We start from the raw sequence: 13294 nt of genomic DNA on the forward strand, positions 1-13294 counted from the left end.
CAGTTATTAGCTAGTAAAATTAGCCAGCCAATGAATCACACCAGCAGTTGCTCTCAGTGGACAGATGTTGTGCTAGTTTGCTTGTGAGCATGTTTCACAAGCTCTCACACACAGCAACATCTATCCAGTGAAATCAATATTTTTAAATTCCTTAATATTTACGAGTTTTGGGATTTGTATGGGATTTGTCTGTAGAACACTAAATCACTGAAAGGCTTGCTTTCACATGCTGAATTTAAATGTTATCCTTTACCTGCTAACAATTCAGTTGGGATATGTTACTACAAAATAGGTGCTGCACCGGCTAAGTGCAGTTTAACATGCAACTGGTGTTCCTAGATGGCGATCTAATTTGACACACTTAGATGCACACAAGCAGAAAAAAAGAAGATAAAAGGAGTTTGTTGTGTGATCACTGAAGTACTGCACAGTGTAGGCCTATAGAGGCTACAGATGAAAAAGGTGTTAGCACTACACACTTCAATAAATCACATCAAATACTGCAACTGCGCTGCCATCAAGGGGCAAAATAACTTTTCTGATCATTTGGATCAGAATGAGTGAAAACTAGGAAGAATTAATTAACCTTTTAAGACCTTATTGAGCGTCTAAATGCTGCAGTGAAATACATTTCCTTGTCGGATACAGCATATTGGTGCTGACTTGAGATATCAGTTTAGACAGTCGCCCCCTCCTACCCTTTGCTGACAAATTGATTGAGGCTCAGAAAAAATGTTAAGACCTCCAAGTCTCTCACCTTGATGCTGAGTGGACTCTTTAACTTCTTACAGATACAAATTATTTGATTATCTTAATATGAAAAGAAAACATGGAAAACTTTGCAAGTAGAAAACCTAATTTGATGTGGCACAACTTTTTTGGATGATGTTTTGATAACTAGGAGTCACACACTTGCAGAGTTGTGATGTTCATATAATATAAAAAAAGATTAACTGATATGACATTATGTGTCACATTATACTGTTAAGCTGGTATGTATGCATGTATGGTTTTAGCTTGCTTTAAGGTTTAGGAGGGCTGCATGTAGAAACAGTAGACACTGGGAACACTCTAATTGTAAGTAATGCTCACCTCAGCTAAATACTTAATACAATGGCTAATGCAGACTAATAAGATCACCAATTATTAGCCATTCATAGGAGAGGAAAGACATTTTGATGACTCAGATAATGATTATTTAGAGACTATAATCGAATGAGACTTTTGGCTAGAAAGTAGTTGACTTCTCTAAAGAGGGATGAGAGAGAAGGTCTTGAATTCATAATGATCTACAATGACCAAACTATATGTTACAGAAGTACAGAACCTAATATAATATAATAGTAAAGCATTTATATTTATTATAAACTTTCAGCAATTAATCAAACATTAGCTTCTGCTTTAGGTTAAATCTCTTGAAACTTTATCTTTAAAAAATGTGTCAGAGCAGAGAGTGAGCACTTTCATTTTGTGGTAATTAAAGGGGTGGTTTACTGCTTTTTGTCTTTGCTTGATTGCGTTTATGGGGTGCAATATAACATGTCTTCATGTTTCGTTTGTTAAAAAAAACGCCTTATTTTTCATATATTTCACCTTTATTGTAAGCCGCTTTCTCCTCTGTCATTTGAACGACCGGTTGACTTCCTGATTCTCTGAAACCACTCCCTCAGAAACGGGCAATGGGCTCAGATTGGTTAGTTGGGCCGGTGTGTTGTGATTGGCTAAACTGCGTACTGCACATTGTCCGGAAACTTCACGCCCATTACCTTCACGGGCGACAGTCGCATGTGCTCCGGTGTCCTGACATTTTATCCTACCCGTCAGATTTTCCTACCAGGGCTTACTGCGCATGCGCAAATCAATATTGCGTCTTTTTTCTCATGCTGAACAACAATATTTAATGTATCTGCATTACTGTATGGATAGGTTTAGGGTTGGGGTAGGTGTAGACATTAATAAAACACAATCTAATAGGTAGAAAAAAATATTTATTGTTGGTTTCCGGTAGCTGTATCCCTTATAGTCACAACCGCGAATATAACACCTAATTACTGTATTTGCATTACTGTAAGGGTAGGTTTAGGGTTGTGGTAGGTGTAGACATTAATAAATCATAATTTGACAGGTAGCATTTTTCATTGTCGAATTGTACTACCTGCTGTTTTAATGGGAGGTAGCAAAATCTGACAGGGTAGCACAAATCGACAGAACACCGGTCAAATGTAAATAATGGTGTCAATATTGCCGTATCAGAGCCAGAATCAGACCCAGAAAGCGGTAATGAAGAGAGTCAAGCAGAACTTCCGCAAGCACGGCTCTTACAAAACGTTTCTGAATGGAAGTTTGCTGTTGTGATTACATTTAATTTTTAAAGTTTGTACACGTTTGTCTTATACACACAAAATAGCCTCGAACTAACTGGCTACTATAACAAAACAGCGTTGGCTTGTGTTTACGTTCTTGATCAAATCGAAAAATTACGTCATAAAGTATACATGGAAAATACATTTACAAAATTAGTACATAATTACAAATTCGGGTATAAAATGTTTGTACGCATTTGTCATAAACACACGAAATAGCATTTAACTAACTGGCTACTATAGCCAGCGTTGGCATTTGTTTACGTCCTTGATAAAACTAAAACATTACATCTGAAATTATACATGCAAATACATTTAAAATTATGAAATCTTACTTACAGGTTGTGGCCCAACAACTGCTGCCTCTGGTTTTAAAGTTGGAACTGCTCCATGTTTTAGTAATAGTTTCTGTGTGAATCCGGCATTGAACTCTGAACTCTCTTGATTCTGGAAGCTGTCTTCCGTAAAATGCGCAGCACAGAGAGCTAAATTAGGATTGTAATTGTCAGGAACATAATCAAACATAAATTTTAACCATTGTTGACGAACTACAGCATCAGTAGGAAGCCCGAACACAGAAGACCTGACAGCTGGGTGAAAATAACACCGTTTCGACGGCATGGCTACAACTCTCCACTATAACTCTTCCTCTTCGACAAAGCCGCAGAACATGGCCTTGCCCCCTCTTTGGCATGTTCCGGAGGGAGGGGTTGATGCAAATTTATGGGTTTTTTACGTATGCAACCCGGGAAGTATCTCGTTGTAGTCCCATATGAGTCGTTTTTGTAGGCATTAAACTTCCTGATTTTTAAAAGACGATATCTCCGCTTACATTGAACTTTCAGCGCAGCAACTTTGCAGATACTGTTCATGCACCAACAGCAACATTACACACTATTTAAAATGAAAAAAGTGAAATCGCAGTAAACCACCCCTTTAATAAAAAAGATATTTAAAAAAGCGCTACATTGAGATGTTTTTATTGTACATTTTCGGTTATCCAGGGATACATCCTTCCATTCCTCTATAACATTAAAGTAACAGTCCACCCAAAAATGAACATTCTGTCATCATTTACTTTACATGTTGTTGCAAATCTGTATGACTTTCTGTCTTCTGTTGAACACAAAAGAAGATACTTAGAAAAATGTTGGTAAACAAACAGTTGCCGGTAGCCTTTGGCTTCCATTGTATGGGGAAAAAATACTATGAAAGTCAATGGCTACCAGCACCTGTTTAGAAACCAGTATTCTTTTGAGTTCAGCATAAGAAGCAACTCGATGCAGGTTTGGAACAAAATGAGGGTAAATAAATTATGACAGAATTTTTATTTTAGTGTGAACTAAGTCCTGATTTTATTTGACAAAAACTGAGTACATGAGATTTCAGTGCATTTCTGTAAGAAAAAAACAACAAAAATATTACTGTATCTTCATATAAAGGGAATTTCTTTTGGGGGAAGTAATGTAATAAATCCTGACCTGAGTGGCTGATACATTATGTGTAATATGTTCCAATAAACCGCCAGTGGATTATGGTCACAGTTATGGATTTTTCTTGTGAAAAAGTCACATTTGCAAAACAAGCTGTGTGAATCCTATTTCTGTATAATATGGCATTATCTAAGATCGATTAGTTATGAACTAATCTTTTTTGCTTACTATGCAGAGATTCTGCAGGACAGGAGCAGTCACATTCATAGTGATGAATGGTGGCCATCTGACCCACTTTAACGTATCTCTAGATACACCACTGAAATTCTAAACACCCTGGCTGTGTCTTAAAATCGAATAACCTGCCTTGCAAAATGGCAAAAACACTGTCTAGGTGGGCAGCTCATGGGATTTTGAGACCTGCAGCCTCTGTGCAAACCCAACCTTGCCATATCTGTATTAGTGAGTGTTCTCTAAAATATATTTGTACTTGTGCAATTTTTGTGTTTATTTGTGATAACAAAGAATGGCCATTTTGCAATGGTCACAGATGATAACTAGACTTATTTATCTGGTGTAGTGTACACAGTGTATATGGCATCAGGAACATATAACTAAAACTGCCATCACAAATTTTGTGTTTGCTCCTTCAACCGCCATGCAGCGTCCATGTATTTAGTGATTTCAGAGTTCTGTCGTGGAAAATTTAATCTTCTGTCACTGCGATCTGAGGCAATCTGAAAGGTTGCACAAAAGTCATGATATGGATGATTATGGAAGACATCCTACAGTAATCTAGGATACTATAATACGTAAATTGGGAATGAATCCACTATGGAATGTGCAAATGTAAACTTCAAAAACAACAGCAACAAAAGTTTGTTTTTGGTCATATATATATAAACTGTCCAATTTTGCAGATTCATCAAAATAAACATTTTAAATGTATCTTTTGTTTTTACATGCATGGTTTAATAAATAAATAGATAATAATTAATGTTATTGTTAATGTTGAACCCAAATAAATTAATAAATACGCACATATTTAAGTCTAAATGGCTTCTAAAATGTTCACATAAAATCTAAATAGAACATTAGTGACTCCCATATCGTTATCCTTTTCTTTCATTCAGTCACTCATAAATAAATACATACATACATACATACATACATAAGAACTTACTAAAGGACTTGCTATCCATCCTATCTCTTGTGCTTCAGTTTGAGGGTGAGAGTACTTTTTTGTGGGCTCCAGATGGGCCCTGTTTATGGCCTGGACAAAAGCAGCTGTACAAAAACATTTTGTTATTACATTTTACATAGGCCTATATTAAATTTACATTAAACCCAGACACCCAAACAGCAAATACAGTTAATGGTAAACAATAATTATTTTATCACCACTAACGTAAAAAGAACCAATTAAAACATTTAGCATGTAGATTTAATATATTTTGTGGATTTAACAAATATTGTAGAATTGTGTTAAATCAAACGTAAGTTTGTGGAAGTACTTACGGTCCTCCTCTTCTTTTCTGTAGGCGATGTTGGACATGGGCTTGTCAGTCAGAATGTGCACTGAAAATCAAAGAGGCTCTTTTACATATTTAAGCAAACACAGAGACATACATACTGTGAACAAGTGAATCTCTGCACTCACGTTTTTTGAAGGGGTTGATGTTAAACTCAGTGTAAAGCTTCTGGTGTCTCAGCTCCTTCATTATTGTCTCGACATGAATAGCATTCTGGTGAACTATGTCCACAGGGTCTTTTTCTTTAGGGTTTGCCATATTTAGTGTTATGAAATATGTTTTAGTTGCTAATGTTCGCTGCTAGTACGATCACCGAATCACTTCCAGCAATAATGGCCAACACGTCGGTTTTCTCTTCGAATCTTGTTGCTTGGCAACTGTAAACAGAGCGCTAAACCGGTTTTATCCACACGAGGGAGCCAAAGCCCACTAATTCGTTTGCATCAGAAATTCGTCTGGTATTTTCTCCTAAAGCATGCCGATAGTGAGCTCTGTGAGCCTATATTACTCCAGCAGGAACTATTATCTGCTTGTGTTGGATAAATGAATGAATGAATGAATAATCAAAACATAACTGATATAGAAACTGTTGTATTGTGACATGGAAGCATTTGCTGTGGTTTAAAAATCAAGAATATCTAAAATTACTAATTTTTAGTTAGAAAATAATTTATTTAGGCTATTTTGTAGAAAATAAACAAATTGACCACTTTCAATTGTCATGGAAAGTGCTGTGTTAAAGTCGCTGATCTATATATAATCTCTATTAGGCTATAGATCAGTGGTTAAAGTGTTTTTGTTTGTTTTGTTTTTTGTGGTTTAAGAACCAGGAATATCCTAAATTAAGCTACTTATTTTGTCAAAAACAAACAAACACAGTAAGTGTTGTGTTAAAATATTTTCTGTGGTTTAAGAACCACCAAAATTACCCATATTTTGTAGCAAGCAAACAAGCAAACAAACAGTAGTAATTAAGTAAGTAAATAAATAAATAAATAAATTTCTGTGTGAAAGTGTGTGAGATTAAATATTTTTGCAGTTTAAGAACCAGGATCATCCAAAATGATTAGTATTTTGTAGAATATATTTATTATAGTCTATATGCAACAGAATATTTTAAGTCTAACCGCTCAAAAGAAACTGGATAAGTCTTATGGAGACTAATTTATTCTTAAATTGAGCTTGTAATGCATTATATTTGTTTATATATTATTTATATAATGTCTGTTTTTGTTGTCAGATCTCAGTTGTGAAACAGTTTTGTGTTTTAATAGTTTTAAAATGATCATTAATTACAGGTTTTATGTTATTTTCCCATGTTAGCTCTGCTCCCCCTGTACCTAATTAAGCTGCATAAAACTGTGCAATTATTAGAATTTTGCTCTTTGATATTACGTCTCTTGGAGAATTAAAGTTCATTAGTACAGTCAAAACACGAAGTAATTTTGTACTGCACACAACAACTACACGTAGTGTATCATTTTTATTTATCTTGTTAACAATTCTTTGTTTTACACCAAAGTTTTGCATTATTTTAAGAATGCCTGCTGGACTGTTCCTATACATCCGTAAAAAGAACGTGAGAAAATTTCCAGCACATCTAACCATGAGTCCATGCTATGTCTGTGACTAGCAGTCATCCATGACCACAATCTGTGCCGAAACACAAACATACACTCGCTCAAGGCCTATTGTCTACACGCACACCACGATAATTCTCTATCTCACACACAAAGGGACAATGTGAATGTGAATGCGTGTGTTTGTTTAGGTGCGAGCAAGTGTATGTTGAGGTTCAGATAAATGCATCATTCCTTCAGCAGAAATGATGCTTTATTTTCTCCGTCGCACAGGCTGCAAAATCTCTATCTAGTAGATAAACCCCAGGAGTCATACACCACTGATGGCACTGATTGTACTCAATACACTCACCATCACTGAGACCCAAAGGAGACGCCACTTGGTCATGGGAAACTCTCTTGAAAAATCAGATTGGCACTGCTTTTTAAGTGTTCCCTCAGCCTCAGCATGTTCTCTGTTAATAGGACTGTGTAAAGGATTCCGGGTACCAAAATGAGACCAGGTTCCCAAACCTGAGAGTCCCAGTCTGTTCTAAATCGCCTGTGTTTAGTCTTTGTAATGAAATTGGGTGTTCCTGGTGGGCTAGATTGGTTGATATAAGGTCATAATACAGGCTGTAAGCATTGGCGGTATTGAATTCACCTTGAGTTTGTTCCCAAATCAGATCTAATCACTCAGGATTTATTTCGAGTTATTTCCTAATTCTGTCTCGATGCATGTAAAGTGAGCGTAATAAAATGTTTTAAAAGTAACACTTTAAATAATTTGGAATAATAGCTTGAAATTGTAAATAGCTTGAAAATCACTTAAATAGATTGAGTCAGATTGTTCTTAAATGTGCTAAGAGCAACAGCAATTGAGGAGTTGACTGTCCTGAAAATTACCTGCCTGAAGAGAAATACTGATTGTCTCATTTTTGGCTGTTAGCATGGAACAATTGTAAGGAATATACAAGGCAGGCCAAAGTCTTTGCTCGGACTTCACATCCTTTTTCACAGATGTTTTTAATAGATTTTTAATCCTCAAACTGACACACTTTGGATTCAGCTATAAGCTTTAATCATAATTATGTTGTGTCTATCTATCTATCTATCTATCTATCTATCTATCTATCTACACTGTAAAAAATTACTTTTTGAAGTAGTAAATGAAAAAAAGATTATTTGAGTATGTTTTACAAGAAAATAAATACTAATATTTCAGTTATTCTATTTCAAAATTTCAGGTATAATTCAATGTTACTTATTGTTTCCTTGCAATTATTTGTGAAATTTACTATGGCAATTTCTTACTGAAAACATTGAAATGATATTGGATTATTATTATTATTTTTATTTTTTTTTCACAAGAAAATAGCCTACTATTTCAGCTTTTCATAATTCATTATGTTACTTGCTGTTTCTTTGTAAGTGTTTGTGAAATTTACCATATAGAATAGAATTTAGCATATAAAAACATGCTTTTTAAGTAAATAATAATATAATATAATATAATATAATATACTATACTATACTATACTATACTATACTATACTATAATATAATATAATATAATATAATATAATATAATATAATATAATATAATATAATAATTAGTATAAATATACAGCATATTTTACATGCATCTAATCACTGATACCCCAGAATGCTTCCAAGGGAGATGCAAGCAAATGCTTTTAGTTACTCCATCCATCCATCCATCCATCCATGCTTCCATCCTTCCTTCCTTCCTTGCTTGCTTGCTTGCTTGTCTCCATAAGGAGAAGTTTGTCTTGAGCAATCATTGATTTTGATTTTTTTTTTACAAGAACAACAAAAAAATCAACAATTTCACAATAATATTTCACTTACATACACTAAATACATTCAACCTTTGCAAAACTTGCAAACATGTCTTATGCAACTTTTATTTATTTTTATTTTGTTACTTTTGTCTAATAACAATCTATACAATATTTCTATTGTCTCATAGCTTGCTTTGCTTGATATTTGCTAACACCATGACTCATATCAAAGTTTACTTATTAGATTTTCTTCAGGCATTCATGAGTCAAGTCTGTTGTTTAATGAGTACTAAAAAATTCATCTTTACAAGAACTTCAACAAGAACATCATGTTAGATTCTTCTAAAATGAAAATGAACTAACAGACTTCATGCAAGTTCAAGTTTGTTTTGTAACATGACCGCCTGCAGTTATTAGTTTGACATTTGTTAAATTAACTGCATTAACTTACACTGGCACTTGATGTGTTCTGTTATCTGATTGGCGAAAATACTGTCTGGTCTTCACAAGCTTATCAAGTGACTTCTCTTCTGTCATCACACACAGACAGCTAAACATAGAAACACACACTTCTCTTTGTTGTCACTGCTAATAGTAATTTCAGCGAGTATGTCACATAAAACATGTGTTCCTGCTTTTCCACTATCCCCTTGGCCTTATATAACAAGTGTTATTACTGTAACTGTCACTTTGTTCATTCCTAAGAGGATGTCCAGAGGAATAAAGAGAGCGTAAGACAAATACAGAAAAAGCTTGCTGCTTGCCTCACATTCTTTTCTCGAGTGGCTTTTGTTTGGGAAAAGGATCTATCACATGGGGATCCACAATGGAATTCGTTATGAGTGGGATCTGAGCAGTCCTGACAGGTGAGAGAGAGGAAAGAACTGCAGACTGAGTTACTTTGATTACTTAAAGAGCATTTGATCAACTATAGAAGGCTCTCTGCGGCCGCTGTGCTCTGTCTTCTGCGTGAGAGCGTTTCCAAAGTTCTCTCATTAAGACTCCTTATCAGACAGCAGTGCCTTAATGGGATTTTGATGGTGGTAAATGTCAGTGGACACAGTATATGGCAGACTAAGCATGATCATACTGCATGTAGTTTTATTAGTAATTTTATAGGAAGCTTTGACACCAGGTTTCAGTCATTCGTATACTGTAAAAAATCATTTTTCAAAGTTTTAAATAAAACAAAGAGTATCAGATTACTGTTGTCTATACTGTTATATCATATGAATACCATATTTAGAGACGGGGTTGGCGTCTGAGGCAAATTTTTTGCTCACGGCAAAAAAAAAAAAACAGATCCATAAAGTTTTAACAATATAAATATTATTACTGACAAAAATGTATCCAGAAATAGTATGTTCTATTGCTGAAATGAATACAAACAAAATGTAAAAAAAAAAAAAAAAAAGATTTTTCAAAGTAGAAAATGAAAAATATTACTGAAGTACGCAACCATTATTTAAATTACAATATTTATACATTTCATGTTTAATTTAATGTAACTAGCTGTTTTCTCTATTTTTTGCTCTATCTATCTGTCTATCTATCTATCTATCTATCTAGACTTTAAAAACAAATTTAATAGTACTGTAAATGAAAAAGATTATTGAAATACTTTACAAGAAAATACTGTTATTTAAATACTAATATTTCAGTTGTTCTAGTTCAAAATGTAATGTTTAATTCAATGTTACTGGCTGTTTCCTTGGGGATAGTAACATTTATTTGCAATTTCTGAATGAAAATTGATTAAAAAATACACTATACACTAGTTTTTTTTCTTCTTCAGTGTATCTTATCTCAATTTATGTATATATATATATATATATATATATATATATATTAGAGATTAATTCCCTTGGAATAAAACGAGGCTATGTTAAATAAACCGCCTCATCTGTCTTAAGAAAAAGCAGAAATCAGAACAGGCGGTCCCTCCTTGATGTGATGAGCCAGCTAAATGTCAGATCTGTCTTCAACTACCACTTACTACTTGGCGACAAAAGAGGGATTGGATTTCTTCAGAGAGCCCAGGTTGTGTTTGCAAAGTATCATTTGGGAGTTGGGCCTGTTTGGGCTTATGTCCAGAGTAGGTGGTGTGAGTGAGGCTGTGTTTGGGTGTCCTGTGAGTATGACAGATATTGAGGAGGAACCAGTCCAAAGCCCAGGATCAATGTTATCATCAGGCCATTTTTCCACTTGTTTCCCTGGAATGCACGGAGTGGCTGAAAATTTTTAACTGACAAAATGGGAAATTCTATACAATCAACTACACAACAGACAAAACATAACAAAATAGTAAAAGAAAATATATAAAACATTACTGTAATAATTGTAAAATATCACATATACATTTAAACCAAAAATTAAAAAAAATGTCATGTTGCCATTGTTTTTTGTTGTTGTTGTTGTTGTTGTTGTTTTTTAAGCATATATCACTTAACAAGATAACACATTATTTCCAATGGGTAAAATAAATAAATGAAATTCAGGATATATTCTCTGAAAACAAGTACATTGATCTTGTCCGCGCTTAGATATTTTTACTGGAAAATAAGACAAAAACTTTTTATTTGAAATTGTACAACTGGCAATCACTACTCAAAAGACTGTGATTTTGTTTCTTGAAAAATCAGATAATTTTATACTATCTTAACATAATGAGTCAAATACAAGAGGACCCCTGCAAGCACTTACAGTAGCACAGTAGCTGTCATCCATCAAATTGAGACTGATGGGCTCATTAAGATCAAAGAGACTCATAGACATCACATTAAACCTTTACAACGAACTCTTTACTTCGGAGGCTAAATGTGTCCCAGACAGCTATGGCCTGTCCATCATATTAACCAGAATAAATCATACATCTTTAATCCCTTTATCATACATGGCAATCTAAAAGAGACTGGGTGAAGGGAGGAGATTTTTGTTAATGTAATCAGTTGCCATGAGTTGAATGATGGAGGATTGAAACTAGGTGAAAGCTCAACAACTAGTTCAGTACCAGTTTCATTTGCAGACGGCCCCTGGGTTTTACAGGGAAATTCCACACCGGCATATGTGCAACAGGGATATGTCACTGAGTTATGACGTATCCTTTCATCACAGGCTAAATAATGCTATTTAGAAAAGTTTTCTGGTGCTAATTTGTTAGAAAAAGAACAGCCAAATAACACAACACATTGTTTTCATAGATATGAGAGACTACCTTATTTTGTGTCTCAATTTTAGAAATAAATTCAGTGTGTTGGTTTGCTGACTAGCTCTTTCCATGCCACCAAAGGAGTATGCTGAAATGTCTTTAGAAAGCCTTAGAAGGAGCTCTGGTCCTGGGCCAGTTTGCTAGTATATAATTATCACACGTCACACCTGGCAGTGCTGCTAACACTTTACTCTCTGTCTGGCAATTGCATTGAAATGGGATCGGTTCATTTTTGGTAGTCTCTTACATAATAATCATAATAATAATCATTCTGATCATTCTGGTAGTCTGTATTTGTATTGTATTAGTTATGTTTTGACCTAATGTACGTGATTATTTTTATGTACAACACTATGGTACCTGATACCACTGTGACTTTTTAAAGTGCTCTAGAAGTAAAGCTGAGTTGAGATGGGATAAAAAGTGCAACAGCTAGCCCCAATCTATCTCATATATGCTTTTAAACGCAAGTACTAATGAGATGCTCCTCTAAGTGATTACCAAACATCAGTGTTTAGGGTCTCTTCAAACCCTTACCATTCTGTTTCCAGGGTCAGCGGCAGTATAAAATTGTTCAGACCTATGCATGCCGGGCGTGAGCCACACTGTGAACATGTTACAGACGTGAACGTGTGGGGTTGTTCTGGTCTGCTCTCAGAAGGAGCTACAGCAAGAGACACAGCTAGACTGATCCCAAACTGAGGTGGCGACTCCACATGCAGTATGCACAGATAAGAGCACAAAGGCTCCTCTCCTCTGTCCTTATCCAGTGTTAAAACAGCAACGTCTGCACCACAGGGGTGATGCCAATCACTGCCTGTCATTCCCATGGAGCCCAAATGGTGATCAGGTTACGCTAAGTGAAGCCTCCACTTATTGAAACACTTTGCTCAAGTGCCTCTGGTTTGTTCAGACATGTTGACTACCACCTTACACTTCTTCAATACTCAGTGGGGTCTTGGTGGTGTGTTTATCTTAGTCGTTGTGCCTGTGCTCAAAACAAAGTCAATGGCTTCGAGGTAAAGGGGACATGTGGTCTGGCATGAGTAGAGGTTCTTGTGTAAAGTGGATCACTCTTGAAACTTTTCTCAAGTCCTTAGTAGCAGGACCTCCTGCAGTGGTGGTCCATCAGAAGAGGCTGAGCCACCTCAAAAATGTTTTCTAAATGAAAATGAACTGTTATTTGTTTTATTCGATTTACCTATAAATAATAAATTACTGCACAAATTGAAGAGGACGCTGACTGCCGGCTTATCTCATTAGTGAAATGACTGGATTGATATTTAAATGATGCAATGTATTGAAATTCTCAGGAAAGAAACCATGCTTTTCAGTACTTAAAAAGAAGTAATTTTGCCCTAAAAAAACAAACAAACAAACAAACAAAACAGAAA

The 13294-nt window shown here is 35.1% G+C and overlaps 1 protein-coding gene across 1 annotated transcript; it reads right to left on the reverse strand.

The window, feature by feature from the left end:
* Positions 1-2676: 2676 nt before the first annotated feature.
* On the reverse strand, positions 2677-5694 carry cfap144 (cilia and flagella associated protein 144). The gene is made up of 4 exons (XM_058779511.1): positions 5457-5694; positions 5315-5374; positions 4980-5083; positions 2677-4533 (listed from the first exon to the last, which is right to left on the reverse strand). The coding sequence occupies exons 1-4, from the start codon at positions 5584-5586 to the stop codon at positions 4423-4425; spliced, it is 405 nt and encodes a 134-aa protein (XP_058635494.1). The 5' UTR covers positions 5587-5694; the 3' UTR covers positions 2677-4422.
* Positions 5695-13294: the final 7600 nt, after the last annotated feature.

This window comes from Onychostoma macrolepis, chromosome 06, assembly GCF_012432095.1.
Source record: "Onychostoma macrolepis isolate SWU-2019 chromosome 06, ASM1243209v1, whole genome shotgun sequence".
Lineage (NCBI taxonomy): Eukaryota > Metazoa > Chordata > Actinopteri > Cypriniformes > Cyprinidae > Onychostoma > Onychostoma macrolepis.